Below are 27,909 nucleotides of genomic sequence, written 5' to 3'. Positions count from 1 at the left end.
AGGATCTTTAGTTTATGTCACTAATATCTGATGGTGGCGAATGGGTGGTTCCACCGGAGGACGGACAAGAAGGGTTCCGATCAATCAGTTTATGTACGTCAGAATTAAAAGGAGAAAAAAGAAATACTGCAGATGTGGCAGCTGCTTTGCATCACAGTATAGCTGTCAAATGATTACATTTATAATCAAAATAATGCTTACAAATTAATTAATCATGATTCACTAACATTCACAACTAGGCCTGAAATTTGTCTGTTTTTACGGTTTTGTATCAACAGAAAGAGCCAAAGCTCACTTCAGGTTTTCTTCACTTTTTTTTTTTAAATTAGATGATCACTTTGGTTGTAATAATCAGTTCAATATTACATGAAATCACAACCAAAAAAAACCCGTCCCTGCATAACTGAAGTTTAAATCCTTTCTACCACCTGCCAGCCTCTTTGTTAGACAAGGTTCCTGCTCCGATTTGTGTTTTAGAGCCTGTTCATAATTTCTCACGACATTCATGGCCCATAAAAGATCAGACCTCTGTCTCCAACGTCTGCACAGCAGCAATGATTTAGAGAAGACACCTGCCATGCCGCTTCACTCTCACTAGATATCTGAACCAAATCCATCTTCACAGATGTGTGCATGGCTGATGACTAGCAGATTTTACTGCCGTGTTACCTCATTAATACTGAATTGTTATACGAAATACAGGAAAACAATGTCTAATTGAAATCGGCTGCTGTTATCAACATTTTTCTATTCTTCAGCTTCACACGACAGTGACACGGATCTAATCGACATGAGACCGGTGAGTTTAGCTTACTACTACCAACACGTCCAAAAACATTACATCTGGATAAATATGTGACGGTGTGAACCATGAACTGCTAGTTTCCTCCTTCCCAGCTGAACCATAAACAAACTTAACAAGAGAGACGGTGCTAGTGATGGAGAAGCCGATCACAGCTGATCACAAACAGCCGTCATGATTCACAACAGCAGACGCAGTCGACCAGAACAGTGACGTTTGTGCAAAACTACAATTTTTTTTTAAAATGCGGGAAAAGTGCATGTGTTAAAACATCCTCATCTCCCACGAGTGTGACACCTCAGATCCATGCGTAGAGGCAGCCGACTGTTTCCATCTCACCTCAGACACCTCCATGTCTTAAAAAATGCCTTAAAAATTTTAATGCAATTAATTACATAAATTAGTTACTGCTGTTAATGTGTTATTTTTGACACCCTTAAAAAAATACACACTTTATTAATCCCTTGAGAAGAAATTTAAATTTTTTTTTTTTTCTTTTAAAAATAATTGACAATTATTTGTGATGGCTGCTGGCAGGAATGATCTCCTATGTATTCCTGTGGTCCAGTAAACCTGAAGGAGCCTCTGACTGAACACACCGTTTCCTCACTGTGTTCTCCATGATGTTCAGCAGCTTGTGCAGCATCCTGAGCAGTCCTCAGAGCCAGATCAGTCTCCATAACAGAAGAACTTCTGGATATTGATGCTTAAAATATGGATGAAATTTCACTGCGGACGGTTGAATGTCCTGTGTGCAGATATTTTTCTTTACTGTGAATTATCCATGTTGAAAAGCACTGCAACACCTCCTCATTTAGCTTTCTGCTCTCTCAATCCGCTCAAGCAGTCTTAAAGCAGTGTAGAGACATGTTCCTGCAGCCATGTGGCTCTGAACACACATAATACTGCATTCTCTGTATTCCTTCGGTGTCCTTATCAGTGCTTTGATCTTATTTATTTTGTTAGCTACTAATCTCAAGTTTCCCAACACAGCAATGGGAAAGAAATGCTTTAAATGTCCTCCATTTTTCTCCCTGCCTTGCTCCTGCCCTCCATTCGCTTCATTTCCTCTAGAGTTTGTTTGGAATTTGGTGTCATTTCACTCAATGTGGTTTCGGAGGAGAGCTTAATCTGTGTAGGTAAAACAACTTTGTTGTTGCCATGGATACAGCAGAGTGTCTGCTTTCATATGACACCTTGTTTGTGTGGTTTTCTATAAGTGGAGAAATTATCAGAAGCTGTAAAGTGGACAGTGCTGTTCTCATGGTTTTCTTACATTCTTACTCTAATTGTTTGGGGGTTTGAACTGTGTTTGGTACGGATGCCAATGCTTAGTGGAGTCTTTTAGATGAGTTTCTCTTCGTTTTGGTATGCTTCATGTCAGCATTGCTGCTTCATAGTATATGCAAACATCTTCTGTACTGCACGGATCTCATACTGCCCCTGTACAGTGGGCTCTCGTCAATAAGGGGTTAAAAAAAATGATCAAAAATATCATTAGCGCTTCTTACCTGGAGGTGCTGGAGGTCATCTTCCTGGACATTCTGAGATAGATTATACACCTGAAACAAGCCAAACATTAACCAGAATTTAAAAATATAAAACTATAAATAATATAATAATACATTTTATTTAAAAGCGCCTTTCAAAACACCCAAGGACACTGTACAAAGGAACATTAAAATAGTTTAAAAACCACTATGTACAAAACAAACATTAAAACAGTTAAAAACAATAAGTACAAAACTAAACGGAATGAAGGACAACAGAAAGATGGAGAGTGACTAGATGGCATAGGACTGTCTGAACAAATGTGTTTTGAGTTGTGATTTGAAGAGAGGAAGAGAGTCTATGGTACGGATGTCAGGGGGAAGAGAGTTCCAGAGATGGGGAGCAGAGCGGCTGAATGCTCGGCTCCCCATGGTGGCGAGACGGGCAGGGGGGACAAGAAGCTGGAGAGAAGAGGAGGAGCGAAGTGAACGGATCGGAGTGGCAATGTGCAGGAGATCAGATATATATGGAGGGGCCAGATTGTGGAGTGCTTTGAAAGTAATGAGGAGAATTTTAAAGTTAACTAAACCCATGGTTACTATTACGTGGTAATATGTAACTATGAGCTTTCTGGCACCATAAGTGTTGGTATTAGTGACCAAAGGCTATGTACTACAAACTTGTTGCCACACTGACATTTACTCTGTACATTCCTGGAGTTGTCATTACCCTGCAGCACAGTGTCATCTATGTGATACATAGGTATACGCCGCTTTCCCCCCCTTTAGAAAAGGTCACAAATTTCCGTATAACCATAAAAAAAATGCTCAAAGATGCGTATCAACACGTTTCGTAACATAACTTTCACTCTCCCCGTCATAAATTAGCCACAAAGCTGGCTCGTTTAGACCATGAGGAATTTCGTCAAAAGTGACGTTGAGCCGCCGCAGAGAGAAAACAGCTTGGCCGTCTGTCCTGATCCTGACCTAAGTTCCTTAACAGCTGGTGGCTGGTTGCTAGACAACCGCGAATTAAAGAGAAGAAGATGCAGCAGAGCAAGAAGAAGATGCAGCAGAAAAAGAAGAAGAGTTTTTGGGCGGTATGAGTAGTCGATGGAGAGGGAACGCAGAGAAAAAACATGAAAAGAAAACAAAGTCAAATCACAGTTTCAGTGTGTCAGTGTGTGTGTTGCTACTGGTGCTGTTTCCACTGTCGATTCGGGGGACACCACAGTTACACAGTTACGGGCGGGGAGGAGAGCCTGACGCTGTCGTCCAACCTGGGGCCCGTTTCAGAAAGCTCTGAGTTGGTCAACCCAGAGTTGTGCTTTAAATTCAGTTTGTTTAACCCTTTTTCTGAAACGGGGCCCCGGTGAGTCGAATTCGTGTGTTAAACAGCAGGTGATTGGCATATTAAATTATATAAAATAGGGATGCACGATATATCGGCATCAATATTGGTATCGGCCGATGTTAGTCATTTTTTTAACATAATCGGTATCGGTCCGATAAGCAAAACTGGGCCGATATTAACAGCCGATATTTATTTTCGTATAATTGCTGTTTGTGTACGTGTGTTGGAAGGTTTGGCCATGCAGCCATGTTTGGACATGTGACAGCGATGCAGCACAGCATTGTGGGATGTAACTGAAGCAAGAAGCAATTTCAGCTGTGTGGTAATTTTTCACGGTGTAAAAAGAAGGTACTCAAAAAGCAGGATGCAATATCCACAAAGTCAAAGTAATGCGAAGAGGATGCCGTGTCAACTCATTCAGCACCACAAATTTGATATGTCAACCGAAAAACTGCCATCCAGAACTTCACAAACAATGGTGGGAAGCTAACACCCCTAATGTTTGCCTTATTTTCACTTTGTACAGAATTTGATAATCTTAAACCTTTTAAAACAAAATATATATCTCGACATCGGTAAATATAGGTTATCGGCCATAACAATATTAATATCGGATATCGGTATCGAACAAAATTTTCATATCGGTGCATCCCTAATATAAAACTAACTAACTAAAGTGGTGGTTTCATACTGCTGTTCTCTCTCTCTCTGTGTGTGCATGCTCGTAGAAGAGACTTCGACCTGGCCGGTCTTGTGGAGTGAGAGTCAGGTAGGGGAATTTAAAAACAGGCATCCTTTGTTAGAGTGGAGAAATAGAAAGTTAGGTAAATGTTGGACATTTAAAGCTGGTAGAAACTATTTAAATGTACAAAGTTAACGCTTTATTAGCATGGTATTATGGTTAAATAAAAATGAAGACAATTCATAGTCATCTTAAATGTCCATTAATAAGGACACCTTGTACACCATCAAATAAATAACTTATGTGTATTAGGTGTAGTTGTCTCATGATTCAAGCTATTCCAAGAGTGGAATGTTTGCCTCTATATTTTTTCATGAATTTTTATTAATTGAAAATGGATTTGTCTTGTTCTGTTAGTGGCTGTTCAGTGGTTAATTAAAGTGCAGCTGTTAATCAATTCACATCAAACTTCATTTATAAAGCGTTTTTCTTGCCAAATGCATCACAAAGTGCTTTACATGATGAAAAAAAATGTATGCATATTAAAGTAAAACAAGCCTTCACACACTATATGACATAGCAATTTAAAAACACACCCATCATGGTCTCTCACAGTCACACAGACGTCCACATAAATGCACAGAGTCGTCCCCCCTCCCTAAATTATACACAAACAAGAACTCCACAGTTTCTGTTTCTTAGTACAAAAATAATAAAAGTAATAAACATCTGGCTTGACGCTGCTGTGGGGAAACAATATCATGAGGATCCGATCACATTTCCACAGAGGTCAGCACAGCAACCACCCAGATCAGGGCAGGCCAGAGTCCACATCACAGCTGTAGGACTGCAGTGCGGAACCCCCAGCCACTGGGACAAGGGCAATCACCACGGCAACAACCCCCAGTCCAAGCAGGCAAAGCTCCTGGGGCGAAAGATCCCCATGAAGAAAGGAATGACTGTTACACATCTTGTGTTTACATTTAGATAACACAGAACCAGTCTTTCATGATCTCAGTTATGTGTAGATGCAAACTTTAATAATTACTGCGGTGCTCATTACCAAAGTATACATTTATGAGCAGTTGCTGCTTTGGGAAGGGTGCTGAGGGACAGATGTTACACCAGGACATGATGTATGGGGGGGATCTGAGTATACCCACTAGAATAAACTAGACTGCACCACTGCTGCAGCACCCAGCACGCAAAGTAAAGTACGGTTTCTCAGCCTCAGAACTCTGCAGAACATCAACCGCTCCGTGAATGTACATAACGAACACCGCGGTGCCATCAAAACTAGTTTTAAGGTTGGAAAGATCTGTAGTGTTTTAAATCTGGTCAGCTGAAAATTTAGGATTTGCTTAACAATATGGAAGACTGTTGGCGGTGTGACAACAGGCTGAATTTAGTATCAGCTTACGTCATTCCTGATAAGATATCAGAACAATTCTGTTATAATCAGAGGTGTTTTAATACCAGCCCCCTCACTTTCTAAACTAAACTCAGTTCATCTGATTATTCTCACAAATCAATTAAAAATTAATAAATAGTTTGGTACATTATTCTCCAGCTACAGTGCGTCTTCCTTCTTGTGCTTTAAGTGTACATTTCTAAAAAGTGCTTCAAGTAAAAAGTGAAAGAAGTTGTGTACTGAAAAGCGACTTGGTGTCTAACAGCATTTCAGACGGCTCACCTGGACAGAGCTGGTCATGGTGCTCAAAGCAAACAGGGTGGCGCAGTCTTTGATGGTGGACTGGCTGTCAAAAGCACCTTGTGTGTCGATTAGTAAAACAGCAACCTGGAGTTTCAAGGACAGTAAACACACAAAAACACTTCAGTCCAACTTGCTTCCTGTGTCACCTCAGAGTTTCACCCTGAATTCATGTAAAAACATCAGCAGGGTGCTTAGCTTCACGGTGAAGAACCCACCCTGCTGCCATCTGGTTTCTCCACCACAAACACCTTGCTCCAGGCCAGGATGCCCGTGGTTTCCCGCTCACAGCCGCCCCGCCAGGTGAAGCCGGTCAAGGGCTTGTCTTCACCACCGAGCCATGACTTTGTAGACTGAATAAAGAATAAAAACACAACATTGCCGTTTATTATAAAAAACTGCTCTAAAAACACATTAAACTAAAAACATTTGATCTACTTCAGACTTTGGAGGTGTAATTCTAGGAACCACAAAATTTACCTGTAACACAAGTTAGCAGTGATGCTAGACATCACACAATCCAGAATATTCAAGGTAGCATTAAACCAGCATCCTCACATCATCATTACCTTGCTGCAGCATTAAAAGTCAGATCAGTTATGACGTATATGATAGAATAACGTCAAAGCAATCAACATAAAACCACCGCTTCAAACGGAAAATATTTGGTAGTTTCAGTGTGAGATTCTTCTGCTTTTGCTTCCTGATCTCATATAAATAAAAAAACCACATCTGTTAGTCAAACAGTGAAGTGACTGAAGTGAATGTGACTGAAGGAGCTGCTTTATGTTCCTTCATGCAGCTTGCAGCTCCATGTTTGTCTATTTTTAGTTACAAGGCCACCAGACTGACATGTTTTCAGATATCTGGGTTGGACTTTATTTAGCCGCCATCTTCACGGCTACATCCTCTCATCATGGCCCACGTTCACATTAATCTACCTAAAAACGTCTGCATTAAAAACAGCTCCAACTTCTATCAGGAGTATTTTAAACAGGACTGAACGTAAGGTTGTTATTTTAAGGCACAATGCACCTTTATGTTTGCTGTGAGGGCAGATGCATCGACATGTTACGTATCTTCTGTCCTGACTGCTGCTGTGGGTCAAAAAGCTGCTTTCCCTAAAACACTAAAAGGAAAATTTAACCTGGTCCAAATGTTTTAGGGGTTGAAAATGACCAAAAGTCATTTCCCAACTCACATTTTCATACATTTGTAGGGTTTTGTGTCAGCAGCGATCTTACACTGACCTGCTGTTTGGAAAGATGGCTTTTATGTGAGGAATAAGCAGGAGTGAGTGGTGGAGGCCCCACCACAGAGCCAGCATTGTGCTGCACTAAAATCCTCTTTAGCATGACAAAAACCTCTAGAATGTTCCACTGGTGCTTATAGTAGCTTAACATGACCAAAGACCAAATCACAGACATCCATAGGGACGCACGGTTCAGCGTTCAGCCCACAATGTTTCAAACAGAAACACTTTAACCCTGCAGCCAGTTCACTGAAGAGTAATCCAGCCAAACGACTTCCAGGGAAAACAAAACTGAAATAATTCCTCAACACATAAGTGATCTGACAGGAAAGAGCTGAGGTTTATCAAGATGATTAGAAACATGATATGCAGGAAAATCTACCAGAGAAGAACGGCCAAAAGAAAAACAAAAAAACTAATTACATGAAACCAAAACTGGTGGGGGTTAGATCAGCTGAAACTTCCAGTGTACACGCAGGGAGGGTTTCCACATTATTAAAATAAACAAAACTTATTTGTTATCGTCTATTTTTCCTCATCAACTCATCTTTAAGTCTCACTGTGGTCCATATTCTGTAGACTCAAGAGGTCTGAAATCCTCCCCTGAACAGTAAATGAAATAAAGAACCAGAAGTCACACATAGATGATCTTTTTCCACGCCTTCGGCTGCCAGCATACCTGCTTGTACATGTAGCGCAGCATGAAGTCCAGCAGGAACGACTTGCCCTTGCGGAAAGCTCCAGCCACGGAGACGACCACCACGTGGAGGTCCTGCACCTCCTCATGCAGCAGCAGCCGCTCCAGCTCGGCCTCCTGAAGCCAAAACGAGTGCTCCTCCTCATCCGCCACCACGATCTGGACCGGCCGGGCTACACTCACCTCCTCCTCTTCTTCTTCTTCTTCTTCTTCATCCAGCAGATCATCATCATCCTCCTCTTCATATCTCAGCTGTGATGAATCCGATTTAAACCCATGACCATCTGGAAGGAAAATCTGTGGTTAAGATCTGGCAAGTCTCAGGACATAAAGGACAATTAGTTATGATCTGGAGGGGTCCTTTAGATCAGTGGTTCCTAACCTGGAGTCCCCCAAAAAGCATAGGGGGTCCCCAAGACTTTGACCATTCAGAGCCATTGTGATTAAAAATATAAGACAACATCCACACAAGTGTACAGTGTGCCACTCAAGTTTTTTTATTTTTATTTTAAAAAGAACCAGGACATTTCTGAAAACCCTTTTAAACCACATCCTAAAGTGAATAAATTAATAAATAAAGCAAGTAAGCCATTTAAAAAAACCTACGACTTGTGCATCCAATCAATTTTCGTCCATGTACCGGGGTTTAGTAAGATCAGTGAGCAGGTGGAGCTACAGTGGTGGAGCATTTCATGTCTATCCTGGTAACCTTGATGTTTCCTGCAACATGTAATTAATAAATTGTGTCTGAGAAACACCACAGAGCAGATGATTTGTCTAGAAGTAGAGCTAAAAAAATAAAATAAATAAATAAAGCTAAATTTAGTTAATTTAACTTTGGGTTTATTAAAGGACGGGACTCAGCATTTATAGTGAGAATCTCCATAATGAAAGCAGGAAATCAGCATGGAGGGGGGCAGGGGGTTTCACGGCTTTTTAGTATTTGTATGAAGGGTGTCTTCAAGGAGCACAGGTTAGGAACCACTGCTTTAGATAAATGGACCACCTGGATGAATATTAAACACTATAATTCTAGTTCTGTCCGAAAAAGCTGTAACACCACAGCCTCCTACTGCCATCGAAAACAAAGCAGACATGGAGCCGACAAGAGCAACTCCACTGAAACACAAAGAAATCAGGAAAGAGATGACGTCTTTTTTCTTCCTGCTACTTTTATACACACACACACACACTAAAATCACATTTATCTGATAAGTAGTGTGTGTATTTTTAACCCTATTGTACCGTTTACAGTGCTCATCTACTTGCTCTAACCTGCATAAAGGCTCCTGATTTGAAAAGCTAGGTGTCAATGCTACTTATTTTGCCTTTAAAGTGGATTGGTGTTATTTAAAAAAGACAAAAAGTCCAACCAGATCAGAAGTCATTTGTAATCAGATCAATACTCCAAAGTGATTCTTGGTCCACCTTCCTGATGCACACCAAGGTTACAATGATCCACATGATCAGAGCAATCACACAGAAGTTTGTTTTAAGTGTAGACACACCCTAAAACTACGTCATCGGCATCATTTCAGCAGGAATGATAAATACCAACAGATCTCTGGACTGATAAAGTTACTGCAGCAGTGCTCCGGCTCTGCAGGCGTCTCCAGCAGATGGACAAACAGAAACTACACTCAGCAAACGACTCCATCATTTATTAGATTAGAGCAATTTATAAAAAGCCAACTCGACTGAAGTCTGAGAACAAACAGAGCACAATAAACTAGTATGTTACCTAGCTCCATTTGTTTATAACTTGCAATTGAGTTTAATACAGCAGATTTTTTATCAGATACCTTTTCTTTATGTAACTGAGCCAATCAAGTGGTTTAATACTTTAAAAAAAAAAAAAGCCATCCCTACCAGCAACATAGACATTTTCTAATAAACCGAAGACAACCACGTCTACAGTCTGACATTCCAGGAATCTTTTAACCCTCAGTCAAAAGTTAGTGAAGCTTCATCTGAGCTCAGCTTCAGGGAAACCATTGTGATCAAGGAAAGGCAGAGATGGCCAGAGGTTTACAGTAAATACGACGCCACTGATGTGGTTGGAATATTCTCTCTTCTCAACTTCCAAAAAAAGGAAGACAAAATATGGGTAAATATTGGTTAAATAAAACATTTGAGGCAAAGAGGAAAACAGGAGCAGTTTTTTGCACACAGAGACAAAAACATACACAATGGAAACAGTTACAGCATTAAACAGAATATAGTAATGAAAAGGAAAAAAAAAAAAAGATGTTTAAGTTGCCAGAGAAAGATAAAGTCTCCATGCGTCAGTTTAAGAGACTGAATCTGTGACCTTGAGATCATGTGACTCAGATCACCTGATCAGGCCTGAGCAGCAAGAAGTGTTGTGATGGAAGCACAGAGTCGTCATTCAGGCCACGTGCACGCTCAGCAGGCAGCAACAACCAGCCGAGCAGCTCGCTGGTCCAAACAGTCACAGTTCAGGCTGAAATGAAAACTGGGGCCTTACATGATCCGGTTAACTCAGTCTTCAAGACTTTGCTGCGCAGGACACGTGCTGCCTGGGGACAAATATTTCCCAGAACAAAGCTGAACCAACATAAAGAGTCCTGTGATCTACAGAAGCTTTCCACACATTTATAACCCATCCAGGAGGTTTACAATTCAGCCACAACATGTAGTGTTTATTCAGAGACTATCTGGTAAAACCACAATGATCCATGATAACAGCAGTATTTATCACGTTTTCATCATAAAAAGATCACTTTCACAATGTTGCTAAGAGACCTCTATTTAGACGTGGAAATGATGATAAAGCCACTTCCTGTCAAACTTTCCAAAGTAGCAATAACAGGAAGCAGGAATAACTGGGAATGAGGAAAAAGTGGAAACATGGAAATAGTTTGTTGTGTGTTTGTTTCAATGCCAATATTTTTTCTCCTGAAAGACTTGAGAGAATGATGAAATGTTTTGACTCCTTAATTTACTTCAAGTGATCAACAACTAATAACGGACGCTGTCAAAAGAGAAAAACAACCAAATAAAAAAAAGGGAGAGAAAAAGCCTGTAATCTATTTTTAATCTGCAAGTATACTTAAAACAGTTCGTTTGTTGAGATCCCCATTAGCATCAGCAGCATGCTCCACCAGCTATTCTTCCTGGGGTCCGTTTACAGTAGAAAAAATATACAATTTACATTTATGACAGATTACAAATGATTCATTAAAACAACATTTTGATCTTACATTTTCAACAAATACAATATTAATTCATTAATTTACAATGTAGTCATACTTATATACTATCATACAAAACTACACACATATTATTCAATTTAAATCTGCTGATTTTTATATTTTCAGTTGCTTTTTAAAAGCAGTGAAAGTTGTATAATATTTTGTGGTAGTGAGCTCTGAACATTACTGTATGTTGGCTTAAACTGGTTTTACATGTTGGCAGTGAAACACAGCCCTACAGCCTTGTTGAGTAATTATGTGTGTTTTTGCTAAAAGGAAGTTTCTGGTAAAACGTAGATGGTGTTTTTGTCATAATAATGTTATTTTAAAAAATTAATCAGTGAATACAACTATCTATCCTTCACCCATAACCTGGAAGTGCATTTTAACAACATTTATCATAAAACCACATTTCAGAGCAACACGTGCTGCTTTGTTTTGTATCAACTGTTCATGGTAATTATTATATGTACAACCTAATGCCGTCATAACGACCTGCATCCTGGCACAAGTTGCTTTTACTTGCTCAGAATAAGAGTTGCACTTAAAACTGAGCCTAACGTTTCCATGTTACTAAGAAAACATTAATCCACATGAACACATTTATAGCGTGTGTGTACAAGACGCTGGCAGCTGTGTAGGTCCTGTTAGATATTATCACTACTAATGTTCATACAGACCAAATATGACTGGACAAAAGACCACATGACAGCAAGTCCGAAAGAAATGCTTGTGTAAGTCAAACAGATTCTGGTGTCATAGGTGAAAATCAAACACTAGAAAAGAAAACTGCAGGAGGTGAAGTTTGATGTTGAAGTAAAAGAATCTCTAACCCTGAAGAAAGTGAAGCTACAAATGTAGAAACTGGAAAGAGAGGTGAATCATTACAATGTGAAATGCAGCTTAAACATGGATTGGTCAACATAAACGCACCAGAATATTCAGGATACACTAGGTAAAGTATACGCAGCAGATCTTGGTGAAAAATTCATGGATGGAAATCAGTCTGTATGAGTTTCTCTAAACGATGCCGTCCGAACAAATTCTCACTGGATGTTTTTGTTTTGTTTTTTTTAAATTGGCCAAGTATTTTATATTAAACTACATTTAATTAACGACGAGTAAGAAAGTAAAACAATTTAACCAGCAGCTGAGGAACAAACTGTTCCAGTTAAAAACGATGGTTCTCATCGTTTGGTTGAACTGGTTGCTTGTGATCACTGTTCCATGGAAATCTACAGCATTAACTTATAAAAAAGTCTTTCCTGTTGAGCACAACCAATAAATTGTAAAGACGGGTGATCATACAATAATAATTACTTGCTCATTTCTTCCCTGCAACCACAACACTGACTTTCACATTAGCTCATCAATGCATCAGCTGTGAATATGCATATTTTCACACTGATCAAACGGCTCAAGCTGGCCTGTGGTTTACAGCATCATCAATTTAAACTGAAAAACTTCCTCATTGCAGAGCTCTCCTCTCTTTCCCTGCTCACTGTTGCATTGCATACACAGGCAGTGCATAAAAATCTCAAATATTTCAGTTTAAAGTCCTGTAGAGCTGCAAGGACACCCAACAGTCTGGTCTGGCAGCTTTCACACAGACCCGATGCACTGCTGACAAGGGACATGCTTATTAGACCTGAACAGACACTTGCATACCATTTATGAGACATAAAAGTGACCAACATTTCTCACAAAATTTACTTTGATGCACCAAAACGGACGTCCTTTTCCATCTTGCAGCACAGTGTAGAGTTTGAGTCTAAATCTGGGATAGTAGGTTCAGAATAATTCATGACTTTTTACTGCAGAAAACCAGATCTGCCACACAAACATGACTCTGGATGAGTGGCTTCTGAGGCGTCGGACTGCAGCAAACATCGCCATCTGCGATGACTAAATTCACCTTTGAAAAGAACTCTTTACCAGAGTAAGCCAGATTTGTATGTTACAAACCGTAAACAGATCTGGAAGCCAGTACTGCAGCAAGCTCTGACGTCTTTGAATTTTCTCCTTCACTTTGGTGTTTCGGTATAGAGTTACAATATTGTTATTAATTAATTCAATAATTAATTGTGGTAAAAACGCTGTGATTAATTGTAAAGAATCCACATGGTCACTTTCCAGACAGGTCTGTCAGATCAGAGCAACTTCTGCACGTAAGGAAAATGAAGCTGCACCATGCGTTATCGCTTGTGTTGCTTTGTTTTCGTTCTGTTTGAGTTGCAGAAGAAGCATGTTAGAGTGGGAAAGTATGGCAGAGGATGAGTTGTTCCCTTCAAACTAACAGATTAAATCGTCCTTGTTGAATTTCTTTACGTCTAGGAAATAAAAAAGTAAAATTGTGGAGGGTGGTTCACCGGCCGGTAAAAGCAGGACATAAAACGATGTAGAGAAAGAAGGAAATCCAGTGAATATGAATATGTTTAACCACTAACAGCACGTTGTATGAACATGATAGCTGTATTTGTAGCCAGTGTGCAATAGCCTGTAGATGAAACTGTATTTAATTTCAGATCCAGTATATAAAAAATACTTTTAACTAATCAACTTTCAGGAGGAAAAAAAGTTGATGCTACAAAGATATTATATCATGAACGTGGGGTATTTGAGTCAAATCACGTGATGGTAATTCCTTCATCTCAAACTAATAAACAAAATCTATCAACTGCGGTGGGTAAACCACAACTAAAATAAGTTATGTTGGGTGTTGGGTGTCATCTTGGTCTGATGAGGTCTAAATGTGAAGAGTATGATGAAGAGGACTGTTTAGATACAAGAAGTCATTGAACCAGAACATTTGGTGCTCCATTCATGGTTCACACACTTCTTTTGGATGTTTTCTGGTTAATCATTTTGTTAGAAATCAACATGATGTAGAATAAATAAACATTGAGCAGTTGTATACGTTCATTTACAAGTTTAGAGAAAGTCAAATTAAGTTCACCTGTGCAGTTTACAGTGGATTTTAGGTTAATTCTGACATACAGAAAGCCAAACATCCCTGACCTTTACAGAGCAGTCTATCTGGTCTTGTTTATTTATTTCCACGGTTACACGGTTTTATTTATGAGTCAAACAGCAGCTATACTGCTAAAAACACAGCGGGAAGTCAAAGCTAGCTAGATGTTATCCAGTGTTTCTAAATTCTTTACTCTGGTTTAAATGTTCAAAACCATTTTTAAAATGTAGTTTCCAGAAAGAAACTACCAGACCTAACGACCAAAGTCTAGGTAGAGGTTCTGTAGCCTTTTCCATCCGTTTTCTCTGAGAGAAATCTGGAGTTAATATGTAAAATTCATTCTTTACACAACAAAGGGGATTGGAATTAGACTATGTTTTGTTAAGTTGGCATCAAAATACAGAAATAAAACTTAAAGACCTATATAAAAAAAGAGCGTTTTAATGTGGTTTTACATATTTATGGTGTTGGAAAATTAATAAAAACATAATTGTAATCATAATATTGTGAACGTTGTTTCTCTGACAATAATACCAAGAAAATCTATAATCCTGAGCACTGTATTAAACTGTGCTGTTCTCCAGTCTACTGTAATAATAGCAGTCACTTGTAACACAGTCAACATCCTTTACCATGTTTGAGGAGCTTAAATAAAAAGATGAAATAACTAAGTACTGGGTCACAGTAGGATACAGTCCAACTTCAAAAGCAGCTCATCCAGTAATCAGCTGGCTGAGAAGAAGGAGCCCACAGCTGAAACCAGCCAGTCTCCAGCAGACCACCATCCACCAGTCTCAGATACTGAACAGGCAGAGAGGAATGTTGAGCTAGTCAGCAGATTACTGGGGTCTACCTGACGGCCAGTCACCGAGTTCTGCACGTGTAAGGTCGGACAGCTCAGACAAAAACACTTTACTCACTTCCATGTTTCCTGGGAAGTATCCAGCAGGAATCAGAACTGGGTCCGTACTCCAGTTTATTCTACCATCAGCGTGTTTAATCGCTCCTCAAGTCATGGGTTATCTTTCTTCCCTCCTTCTTTCTTTTAAATGTAAAATGATGTTCGTTTTTAATCACATGTAGCCTAAAGCTAGCCAAACATAAAACTAGCTGACTGTTAAAATGTGGAAGGCCAGTATATGATGATGTTAATGGCACAAGTGTGTTTTAATCACGGGAATTAATTTTGGTTAATGCCATTTTACACACGTTTTCTGGCGTCAGATGCAGATTGTCATCTGAGAGAGCCACAAGTTTCTTCTACGGGCAAAAAATTAGCTCGAGGAGGCTATGAGCTATGTTAGCTGAACCGCTAACAACAAACAGTCGACTACAGGTAAGGGCAGCTGGGCGGCTTAACCGAACGTCTAACATCGGCTGCATCATGACAACACACCACGCAGAGCGGGAATAAGTCCACGTCAGTTCAGTCGCAGGCCACGGTCATTGTCACCCCTAATTTAAGTCCATGTTTCCAGTTATGTTTTACCGCTGTGGTAACAGGACACTGATGTGAAGCGATGGGTGATGCTATTATTCGACGAAGCAGAGCGTTGCCTCCAGAGTCATTTCATTACGTTTATTGTCCACAAAAAACCCAAATATGCGAATGTAGAAACCACAAATATAGCAAAACCTTCATGTTACATGTCGCATCGCTAACATCACTTTAGTCTGAAGATTTGTTACGCTACCTTCTCTGAAGATGCTGTTTTTATGATGCCGCTGTTTCAACCTGCTCTCCTCCGCCGCCATCTTTCCTGACCTGCTGATAGCAGCAACCCGCTCTGATGTCATAGAACTCAGAGCCGCCCCGCCGCGCGGGATTAAGAATACTAACGGAAGCCCCGCCCCCTGCGTGGCTGACTAGCTTCTGCTAGCAATTAGCATCTACTTATCCTGTAATTACTGTTGACATCTAGCTGATAATTAAACAGGAACATATATCTGTGAAAATTAGCATCGCAACATCAATAATTTATTCAAAACAACTGGTCCTCTGTCCTTTTAATGTTTTTTTTATATAATAAGTTAATAACAAACACAATTAAATAACAAATTAGGGCCTACTTATGTATTTAACACACCAACACATGGAAGATGTGATGAGCCTCAGTTTTGCTTTGTTAAAGTGAAATTTATATCTGATGTAACAACTACCAAATCAAAACCAATGTATAATAGTCCAAGATTATTATGAAGCATGTAATGATTTGCCAGTGTACCAAACCTGATTAATAATTTCACTTAATATAAGCCTAAATTTGTACCACATATGAAGGAGGACTGGTTTTGCATGTAACACACATTGATTTTAATTTAGGTAGCAGATTTTAAATGAGTTTTTAGAGATAGTCTTTTAATGTTAGACTTCTGGACAATTATTTATTCATCCTTTTTGTTTTGTTTTTTTCAATATTCAATTTCAATTTAAAATATCAGAGATGCTAGCAGTTCATTATAGTGAAAACTTAGCGAAATAGTTTTTAGGTTGTTTATATTAGTTTTAAAAACATGACAAAAATATTTAGTTATAAAAAAAAGAAAAGAAAAAAAATTACACGTGGTTTTTATTTTAAATTAGATGGTCAGTTTAATGATTGATGGTGACTTATTCACTTACTGATATCAAATAACCGCTAACTTTGAGTAAACTGACCCACAGGATGATAAAGTAGTATTTTATCATTCCACTTGACAGGACACGTACTGAACTTTGGTGGAATGCTAAATTAAAAGGCTCATCTTACCTTATCCCACGTGTCTCCACAAATGCCAACAAATTGACTATTTTTTCATTTAAGACTACAGGGCATTATACTTGAAAAAAAATCTTTATCTGAAGTGACAAGTCTGAAGATCAATATTAAATGTCAAGCATTGGTTCTGTAGTTACTGGAAATCACTGCATAAAGTCAAGAACCTGCTCTGGAAGCCATTATCAGGGAGCACAAGTAAATACAGCATCTACAAAAGCAGCACAAACAAACATGCAAAGAAATACAATACGATCCAGAAATATTGTCACATTTTCTCCATCCTTTTTAATTTAAGTTGGACTGAGGCTCAGTGAAGAAACAAAACTTAAAATTCCTGTTGGAAAATCAGAAATGATGTCTTTTTCAAGGCAGGCTCATGGAGGAAACCAGATTGTGATTTAAATCAGGTTTTTGGTCAGTTATTAGATTTGTAATGCAAAACATACATTGTATGGGAAACAACCCACAAGAGATATACGTCTTAATGGCAAAACTTAACCTGCATTCTCACAAAAATCTGCAAGACATGATTTAAACACACAATATATTTTATTTACTACCTTTATTTGTCATGCTAATGAAGGAGAAGCCACGCCAACAACTTTCATGGTTCTCCCCGTTGTCAGTAATTTTCTTTTAAGAATAACGTGAGGTTTTTGGTAATTAACCTGGACCATGATAAACCTTTTTTGCTTCTTCCACCTTAACTCCCACCAGACTATGAAAACCCATGATGTTCTCCATCTCTATTGCTTTGGTTGGGTTTGTATGTTGGGTGTACCCATGAAAAACTTGCCAGACCTTTTCTGCCAAACAGCTAATTCTGCTGTTGTTACAACATAGAAATAATCTAGCAATAAGCTATATTATTATATTACCACCATCACTGTAGAATCCCAGCATGCTGAAGGAGTGTTACTGGTGGACTTCATTATCGCTGTATTAACTTATTTGATTAAGGCTAACGCGTGTTCATTTATGATCAGTTATTGAACTAATTAATAAATATATAATTCACCACAAGCCTTTCAAATCTGTCTAAAAAAAGTTAAAGAAAAAGTTCCATAAAAGGTGAAGAGGCTTTGCAAACCAAACCAGAGTTAATTCGGCCTGAATGTCAGAACTTGTCTTTGAAACCTTGTGATTTCTGTTGAAAATGGATTTGACTGTCAGCTGATTTTCTCTCCCTCTCACCAACTCTGTGGGGAGAAATGACTTGTGTCTGTGAATGAATCCATCCACACTTGGTGCTCGATGGTATTTCAATACTTTTCTCACACGTTTGGAAAGAGAAGCAGTTGTTCTGTTGTGGAGCAGCTGCAGGCTGAAGCTCTGACCTTCTTTCGCAGGGCGTCTGCAACTAGTTTTACTCAGATAACAATCAGTGTGAACACCTGGATGTCATGTGGTTGTGCTATCAGATGACAGTCTGGCTGTTTGTTGGTATTCAGCCTGCTAGAGAAGAGGCTAAAAACATGAGTTGCAGTTATCGTACATTCAGAAGGTTGGAGATGAACCGCTTGCAGGCCTTCAAATGTCCTTTATGTTCTTACACCAACCTGTTATTCAGACACACAACATGAAATATATAGTTTTATTCATATATGTAGAGTCACTTATCATTGACAACCAGGAGAGTTAACCTGCTATGTTTTTACTTTCATTCTTAATTTTTTTCTTCAGTTTAGCATATAAACTGATCTGGTTAAGATCAGGAAAATGTGACAGTTTGACATTCCCATATTTTACCACATAAGTCTGTTTCTGGCTTATTAAACAGCAAATCCCACCTCCTCTGTGAAACAGAACCTTCACATTATTCACACCAGTTGTGTTGAGTTCAATTCCACCTCAAAACTTTCAGATGTGACAAATTTCACAAGCATTGCTTCTATCTCAACTTCATCAAACACCCAGACTGTGCAGAAGTCAGAGTAATCCGTCTCCCAGGGCTTGAATCAACACTTTAATGTTTGTTCTGTTCTTTTATAAGCCAAGAACATAAGGACTTCATTCAAACTAGGAGATTAACTAGACAACACATTCTCCTTCAGACTTCCCATTTTTAAAGAAAAAAAAAAAAAAATCAGGACTTGCAAAATTTATTAGATTTTTTCTTCCCAGAAAACAACCTTTTCATCAGCGCCAGAAAATCTGGCACTTTCTGGATAATTCTGCATAATTACAAACATTCATAAAAGAAGGAAAAATATGTCAATTTCATAATGAAATGTAGATTCTGTAAATGAACTTTAAATTTTTAACCTGTCCTGTCCAGCATCATAGCAAGCAGAGCGATAGTCTGGTCGCTGTGTTGTTTGTGTTGAACAAGTTTGCATTGCCAAGGGGAGGCTTGTGGGTATAAGGCTCCTCTTGATAATCTGATTTATTTATTTATTTACTTTGAATCATGGAATCTATGGAATCTTGTTGAAAGAAGAAAGAGGAGACAAAAACACCACAGATAGAAGGCAACGACCCTTCAATCCACACCATAACTAGACAAACTGCTACATTTGTACATAAACTAAACTTTTTATTTTGAGGTTTTTGCTCAGAAAGTTTTTTTTTAAATCACAGTTAACATGAAATAAAATCTATTTTTGTTCATATGTTTGTATTTTAAGGATGATAATCAGGATGTGAAGAGCAACAAGTCGGTCAGTCTGTGGAGACACTTTATAATAAACGTGCATAATTTCATGTTCATGTGTATTCAGAAATGACCAGCTCTCTACTGACAGTCTTTGCTTCAGATAGTGATCAGCCACCAGCTATCTTGTATTGATAAGCTGTAAATGTATCACATACATCAACAGATGAAAACTTGCACACAATCTAAACTTTTTTTACTGAAATTCATGATCTGTTTCTGCTCTGTTGCATTTTGTTCTTGTAAACCTTTAAACCTTTTCCCAGTCTAGTCTAAAATCTGCATCACGGCAGAGTTTATCAGATAAATAATGACAGTCTTAGAGATATGTTTGGCATCAAATTACACTTTTGTGTAATTGCTGCTGAATTGTTTTAATGACTTTTTGTTTCTTGCTGTGTCAAGTGAAAATGTTGTCGTACAGATACGTTTCAAACAAAACAGCCAAATCATAAAACACAAACACTTTATCAACACAATGAACATTTTATTGGATGTTAGTTTGGGATTCTGTACACCGATCAGGGAGGACAAACATCCAGCTGCTCCCAGAACTACTTTCTGTTTTATTCATAATCACATAAAGTCCTCATCCAGTTTAAACAAATTTCATCCAGTTTAAACAAATTTCCTCCAGATTAAGCAAGTCTAATCCAGTTTAAACAAGTCAGAATCTGTAACTATGCTCTGTACAGCTGTTGTAAATCAGTTTATTATGTTTGTAGCATGTCAAAAAAAAAGGCACAAAACTTTAAATTCACAGAAGTAGTTTGTTTGGTGATTGTCTGGATGGTGTCTGTCTGTCTAAATTATTTACAAGTTCACCTCAAATATAGCCTAGTTGTATTTGACGGTTCATCCAGCCTTAAAAATCCATGAATAACCAGTGCTCATGGAACGTTTAAACATACTATCTTTAATTCCCTGCTGCTATCAGTCAGTGCTGAGAGTTTTAGCTTAATTTGTTCTTTTATACCTCTGCAGTACACAGGGGACTATTAAGCTCAAACTACTTTAGAATTAAATTATTATTATTATTTCAACTAATAATTTTTAAAATTCTATGTTTTAAAATATTTGTGTAAAACAAAACAGAAACTGAAGAAGTAAAATGTTTAACATCACCACCGGATGATCCAACTCTCTAAATTTACATTAGCTTGTCATTTTGCTCCAAAGTATACATAAAGGTTAGGCTACAGATTCACACACAGTCAGTTCAAATGGCGTCATAGTGTTTGTGGGTTAACTGTTCAGTCATGTTTTAAAGCAGTAAAAGTACATTTGTGTACAACAGCTTTGAACTTTGGAGGGTAAAATGTTGAAAACATTAACATACTTAAGTTGAGTCTGTAATTAAGATAAGTACATGAGGAACACTGACGATGGGGGAGCAGGATTTCCCACAATGCTTTTCACTTCTATTAACAGCAAACGAGATAATTCACAGTATGAAACCTTTCATTTTTACTTTGGCAAAAGTCCTCATCCTCACACAATATTTGTTTAAAGTACTTTTCTTGTTTTGATTTTTACTTATTTAGTTGATCAATAATTTATATGCCACAAAGTTTCAACAGATTTCAGAAAGATGTAAAAAATCTAAAATAAACTGTCATTTTCAAATCATCCAAGCTAAACTATCTCAAACTTGATCTTGTTTAGTTTTATCTTCTTGTGTGGTATTTAGATCTTGTATCTTGTGTTTAGAAGTAATAAAATATGTCGCCCTTGATGATCTCTAGCTCCAAATCTCCTGGTGTGAGGAAACAGTTCTGAGCTGAAAAGAGGAAACGTGTTCTGGTCTCCATATTGACCTCATATAAGCAATAATCCACCTTTCACCAGAGTTTCAGTGTACAGACATGCTCTGCTCTCCAGTTACTGGTCATTCCTGTGTTTAAACCAGTAATCCAGGCAGCTGCTGCACCATCACAGACGTCTGTGGTCTGACATCTGCGCGCATCAACTTCCTGCCGCAAAACAACTAAAACCATTTTAGTTAATTATACTCAATCAAAATATATGCATACTGGGTTAATTGATCACTCTAAATTATCCCTAGGAGTGAGTGTGAGTGGTTGTTTGAGTCTCTGTGCTGGCCCTGCGGTGGACTGGCGACCTGTCCAGGTGTACCTGCCTCTCACCTGGTAATTGCTGGGATAAGCTCCAGTTTCCCTGCAACCCTAAATTAGACAAAGCGGAATAGAAAATAGTCTTGTCTGGTATTTAATCATGCAAATTAAGAAAAACTTTATTTTTTTTTAGACAACAAGTTTGCATTTATGTGTTTTAAGTAGAGCCAGCTAGTTAGATTTTACAGTGTACCAGCTTTCTGTCAACTGCTTTGTTTCAGATCCTAGAAACTGAATTTCTTACTAGGCATTTGGATCCTAGTTATGTCCTATATAATAAAAGTTTAGTTTTTCTTTAATAACGACTAGGGGAGGATGTAAATCAGATGTTAGACCATCCATTAATCTCCAACCCCTCTGTGTGCTGAAGTGTTTTGGGCAAAACAGTGACGCAGAAGTTCCTTCCAGCTGCAGCTGAGCTCCTTGTTTGGCATTGCTGATGGTTGAGTTTGTGAAGGGGCGACTGTGAAACTCTAAAAAGTGCCCTGACCTTAACCAAAGCTAAAAAAAAGCACCATGTCCTTTATGAAAGGCTTTCCAGGTGTTATATTTAAGACTTAAAAGAGCAAAGAATCAGATTTGATTCCTCTCACATCATTATCCTGTTCACCAAAAAACAAACACAAAGAACAACAAAAAGCCGAACATCAAATCTGTAGCTGAAGCAAACCCAACCAACAACAGTTCTCATATTAAGCTCTGCTGAATCTGCCAGATGGACTCTGTTTCCTAAACTAGAACAGGAGTCAGAGTCTGCATTTATTAAGCTTCTTTAGCTCATTGTCAGTACTGGCTGAGTGGACCTGCACCATCCCTTTAGTCATGCTGCCATCAGCTCAGCTGCTCGGACACTTCCCTCCATGCACGAAGCAGCTCAGCACTCATCTTCTCTTCCTCCCTCCCTGCAGCTCTCTGCACGTATCACTGACTCTGCAGCTGCAAATTTCTGACTGATGATCCTGCTGAGAACACCTACGAGCAGGAAGCTTTCATTAGGAGTTAAACTTAACCAGAAATGCAAACAGAATCATCCCAGAAACCGGTCCATAACTGTGCTTCTGTTTCCTGTCAACACCAAAAAACCATTTTTGTTTTCTTGTTTTTTTATTTTCATAAATCAAGATTTAACTCTTTCTTTTTGAAAACTACAAATGTAAAGAAAATACAGAAATAATTTTTACAACTAATTATTAAAACTGAAAGACATTAATCTGAACAGTGTTTTTTTCCTTCCCTTTGTTTTCATTTGTAAATACCTACACATGAAGACCACTGATAAATTAATAATCCAGATAATGAATTTGACCCGAAAGAATATCTACAGTTATCTTTTAATTAAATACACAAAATAAACCTAAACCACAGCAAGACAAAAGAATAAAATAAAAAGAAACGGAAGTAGTGCTGTTGAGGGATTAACTCTCACAAACAACTCATTTAAAGCATTATTAATCCTACGGCTAATTACTATTAATAACTTGGCATCACTTCTAATTAAAGTGCTTCCAAGTTGCTTTATATTAAAGTAACTCAACGTCTCTATCTTATTATTCATAAAGGCTTAAAATCATTTAAAATTTCCCACATTACATAAAAAAAGCCAATATATACTGAAAGCAGATGTTTCCGACGGTGGATTCCTGTTTAAACTGTTAAATCTGTGATTCATTAGTTGTACAGCACTGAATAAATCCAGCAGATATTCATCTAGAAAAAACAGAAATATTTCATGTTTCTCTGTTCCTGTTTCATTTCTTAATTTCAGTGGTTCCTTCCTGAGTTTTTCAACCTTCCTATTAATCCAGAAATAACTCATCTAATATATAGTTTGATTGTGACTAATTCTTTATTTAGTGACAGTGTAGATATTTATTTGAATAAAATTTCATTTGGAAGAAAATTCTCAGCTAGAGTTAGTTTAGTTTCTTGTAAGACGTCAACTAAGGGAAAAAAAAACATATACAGTATAATACAGCCATTTAAAATGTAAGGTATCCATATTTAACAGCTTTCAGTCCGTGGTTTTGGTACTGCAGTGGAGGAGCAGCGAAGGATGGGGAGTGAAGGAATAACCAGTCCTCATTCTAAGAAAATGGAAGACTGAAATCAGTTCAACTGACTGACAAATAAATGCTGATCACACACAGAGAAGAACTTACAGGAAAACACTCCACACAGAAATGCATGTTTGTACAGATACAGTGTTGTCCTGCTGCAGTTATCTTTTATTATACTTGTTGCTGGTGTTCTTCATGTTTTTCTCAGTTTGCCTTCTTATAGGTGCTCCTGATGATTGTCTGCTTTGTTGTCTTACAGAGGCAGTGTGATGTTTTCTGTTAAGTTTCATCCAGATTTTGTCCAATGGAAATATTTATGAATATCTATATCTCTATTTTTAAAAGGCGTGCTCAAAAAACCCCCCAAAAAAACAGAAAAACAAAACACCCTACAGACTGCTAGCCTTTTTGGGTGTATTTCTTTTGTATATTGAAATTTTTAGGTGAGTGGACACCAGCAAATGCATGGAAGTGTGTGTTTGTGCTTTAGAAAACAGGTTAATTACCCTTTATTTCTCAGATTTATGGCTTTTTTTTCCCTTGGACTGCTCTGTTATTCCTCTGCAGCCTCGGGGATGAATTGTTTGGAAAGCTGCATTTATAGATGGTAACCACTCTGTAAACCTTTAGTTATTCCCCTGCTACCCACCAGCTGTCCTCATTTTCACAAAAAGTACCAGAAAGAACCTTTAACTGATACAAGTATTACATACCACAAACCACAGACTGAGCTATTAAACCTAAAATAAAAGAAAAATCCATCAGTCATCACTGAATGTATCAGGTCGCGCTTTCTTCAGACTGCTTCATCGTGAAACATGCTAATTCATCCAGTTAAACCTCTTCAAGGAAAAAAATGGAATCAAATCTCTTGCCGATCCTTTCTCTGTTTCTGACAGAGACAAACTTGCTCTCTGGTGTTTCCTGGAGGACCTCTGTGTCTGTGGTAGCCATCTTGTTTCTGGGTCACAGATGGGAGGAAGTGGAGAAGCAGAGTTTCAAGGTGAAGGGGTTGGAGCTGCCTGCAGGGTGGAGAGAACCAGCCCACTTTATTTTAATACAGGGACAATGTTCTGCAGAATCAGTTTCAGGAGCAAAGAAACAGTTTCTCTGCCTGATAAATGAGCCTCCAGTCACTTACTGGGTATTCTGATCTGGTGGTGGTTGAGGACCGTCAAAGCCTCAACAGCTTCGGTTTTACTGTCAAACTCCAACAGGCCAGATAGAGTCTTTGAGCTGGCTGCAAGAGGGAAGAGGACAGAAAGGATGAGTAGAGACGTTTTCTTGATCTTAGCTCTGAGCCTCTGCTGTGTGATTGGCTGAACTCACGTTTGGCATCAAAGACCTTGAACTTGGTGAATTCGGGAACGTTGTGTTCAGAGCAGAGCTGATGATGGCAACAAGAAGAGACACATCAAGCTGGCTTCATAAGAAAATTAGTGCTTGCTTATTTAGAATATAAGCATATATTTAATCAGGCTATGCGTGTGCATCTCCAGCAGGTGCGACCTCACCTTGAGCAGCTGGTGCTGGCTGAGGGTGGGTGGCGCGTTGTAGAAGTGCAGCACAGCAGCAGGTGGCTGGATGATGTTCCTGCTGCTGTGTGCGCTGCTGAAGCGGTTGTTTCTGGTCAGACTGAAGTCCTGGTAGCTGCTGCTGCCATCAGCCAGCTCAAACACCTGACTGGGAATCACCGCCTGCTGCTTGGATACACTGACCAGGGACAGATGGACAGATTCATGATGACTAAAGCCAAACAGAAACACACAAGTCTTGAACATTATGCTTGTGTTTGACATGAAGGGAACCTTAAGATTCCTGGTTTAAACATCGATCTTAGTTACTCAACAGATATTTTGGAGTATGTAAAGTATTTATGTTTATTTTCATTTATTTCCATGTTGTGCATGTTGTAGTTTTTGGCTAATAGTCACCAGGACAGAGCAGCTCAAGCCCAGCTTTGCTACAACTTCCCCAAAGAGTTGGGACACTGAATAAAAACAGAATACTATGACTTATAAATCTCATAAACCTCTCAGAATCTCAAATCATGAGAATTTATGTTAGAGAAGAGGGGCTGGAGTCCCTGGACTGTCAACTTCTGAGCAAGGCTGTTAACCACTAACTGCTCCCTGGGTGCTGTCATATGGAAACCCACTGCTCCTAAGTTGGAATTAATAAAATATAAATGACTATCTTTCCATCTGAGAGACTCTGCCTCTCTGAAATGCTCCTTTTATACCCAGTCATGTTACTAACCTGCTGCCAATTAACCTAATTAGCTGTGAAAAGTTCCTTCAGTTTTTTTATTTGTACCAGTCACTTTTCCAGCCTTTTGTTGCTCCTGTTCCAACTTTTACAGACATGTTGCTGCCATCAGATTCAAAATCAGCTCATATTTTCCATGAAACGATAAAATGTCTCAGTTTCAACATCTTGAAATCATTTCATTCTGTTTTTATTTACATTTCACTCAACATTTTACAGAGATCATCAGTGTTAAAGTGGAAACTGAACATTGAAAGACTTTAATATTGCAAGTTCAAATATAATGCAGGGGTTTTTACAGTTAAAGGAGATCAGCTCGTGGTAAACTTTCTTCTCTCTTTGTGGATCTTTCAGAAACCATCTTTCTACTGAGATGTGAGCACTGCATTCAAAGTATGGCATTGTCTTTTGGTTTGTGAATGACCATGAATATTCCTGGCCTGTATCAGATTGTTTTAGTCAGCTGTTTCCAGCATTAAACTATCAGACCCCTCCCGGCTCCATCCCTGAGCCCCACAAACTGTCTCCAAGTCAGAAGAGGTGTTAGCACTCACCAAACGTTGAGTTTCTTCCCAAACACCTTGATGCTGTTGAGGTGAGTCACAGCTCGGTCCACAGCATACTCATCACCCATCTCTACCAAGGCCGTGCCAGGGACACTCTTCATAAACTTCACCTGTAAAAACAACCAATCAGGGGCCTGTTTCAATGAAGCGCTCTCCAAAAATACTATAACTGAAACTGCTTTGAGAATTAGCTTCAGGAGTCCATAAGAGGCCAAGAGAACCTTCACACTCAAATTTTACACTTTATGTCTGAATTTCAATCAATCAATCAATCAAACTTTATTTATATAGCACCTTTCATACATACAAATAGCAACTCAAGGTGCTTTACAGATGGTAAAATCCCCCAGAACCCCAACCCAATAGCAGCAAGCCCTCCCCCCTTCCCGTCAAACACACACACACACACACACACACACACAGAGGGTAAAAGCAAGTTAAAAGGACCAAGGAAACGCTGTCGTAAATTCTGGGGTCTAGTGATGTGGGGAAACACTGAGATAAAACACTGTAAAACTAATCTAAGACAATCTAAAAACCATAAAATAAAAGTAATATTGCTAAGACCCATAAAATAAAAGAACCCGTGAAATAAGAGAATACAAAATGATAAAACAAATACATAAATGATAAATAAATAGAAGCTGAATACAGTCTGTGTGTTAAGAATAAAGAAATGAATAAACACAATAGTAATAATAAAAGTAATGATTAAAATGCTAAACTAAAAAGGTGGGTCTTGAGTCTGTTTTTAAAAATATCCACACTAGGTTTCAGCACAAACTAAAGGGGGTCTATTGTATTCTCTGTTAGCATAGCTAAAGTGTGAGTAAATAAAATAAGAATGATTAAAACCGAATGTCGATCAACAGATGACTATTACGTAAAACATGTGATGTGTTTCAGGCATCGTTTCATCACACTCTACCAATCACATCTTCTCTAAAAGGTCCAAGCAGAATGCACACACACCTTTTCCACGTTGCCATAGAGACAGAACAGGTTGAAGATGCGGCTGCAGTTCATCTTGGTGGGATGGAGGCCGCTCACCATGGCAACAGAGCTGGAGCCCAAAAGGGATGAGGAAGAAGAGGTGGAGGGGAAGGTCTTTGGAAGGAGAGGGGGGTACGAGATCATGTCCTGTATGGGCTCATTGCTCCTTCTGTACCTGCTGTTAGCTGGAAGAGGCAGCAGGGGGCAGTGTGGGCCTGCACATGCAAACACGCACACACACGCACACACACATGCACCCACACACACACAAAGAAACACACACAGAAACAGTGATGTTAGAAAG

General features: G+C 38.7%; 2 protein-coding genes across 3 annotated transcripts in view; both read right to left on the bottom strand.

Annotated features, from left to right (window-relative positions):
* The window catches only part of LOC121638349 (atlastin-2-like), a 28,344-nt gene extending 12,386 nt beyond the window's left edge, over nucleotides 1-15,958 (bottom strand). For both annotated transcript variants that reach the window (XM_041983076.1, XM_041983077.1), the window contains exons 1-5: nucleotides 15,869-15,958; nucleotides 7,971-8,272; nucleotides 6,258-6,392; nucleotides 6,022-6,126; nucleotides 2,314-2,364 (exon numbers count right to left, since the gene is read on the bottom strand). In XM_041983076.1, coding sequence (XP_041839010.1) covers nucleotides 2,314-2,364; nucleotides 6,022-6,126; nucleotides 6,258-6,392; nucleotides 7,971-8,272; nucleotides 15,869-15,929 — 654 coding nt within the window. In that variant the 5' untranslated portion in view covers nucleotides 15,930-15,958. The remainder of the gene's footprint in view (nucleotides 1-2,313; nucleotides 2,365-6,021; nucleotides 6,127-6,257; nucleotides 6,393-7,970; nucleotides 8,273-15,868) is intronic.
* Nucleotides 15,959-20,060: 4,102 nt separating this feature from the next.
* LOC121638354 (heterogeneous nuclear ribonucleoprotein L-like) overlaps nucleotides 20,061-27,909 on the bottom strand; it is a 42,156-nt gene continuing 34,307 nt past the window's right edge. The window contains exons 8-13 of the mRNA XM_041983085.1: nucleotides 27,585-27,820; nucleotides 26,601-26,722; nucleotides 25,293-25,491; nucleotides 25,108-25,165; nucleotides 24,920-25,018; nucleotides 20,061-24,800 (exon numbers count right to left, since the gene is read on the bottom strand). Coding sequence (XP_041839019.1) covers nucleotides 24,745-24,800; nucleotides 24,920-25,018; nucleotides 25,108-25,165; nucleotides 25,293-25,491; nucleotides 26,601-26,722; nucleotides 27,585-27,820 — 770 coding nt within the window. The 3' untranslated portion in view covers nucleotides 20,061-24,744. The remainder of the gene's footprint in view (nucleotides 24,801-24,919; nucleotides 25,019-25,107; nucleotides 25,166-25,292; nucleotides 25,492-26,600; nucleotides 26,723-27,584; nucleotides 27,821-27,909) is intronic.

Source organism: Melanotaenia boesemani, chromosome 4 (assembly GCF_017639745.1).
Source record: "Melanotaenia boesemani isolate fMelBoe1 chromosome 4, fMelBoe1.pri, whole genome shotgun sequence".
Lineage (NCBI taxonomy): Eukaryota > Metazoa > Chordata > Actinopteri > Atheriniformes > Melanotaeniidae > Melanotaenia > Melanotaenia boesemani.
This window is presented reverse-complemented; position numbering and strand designations above follow the sequence as displayed.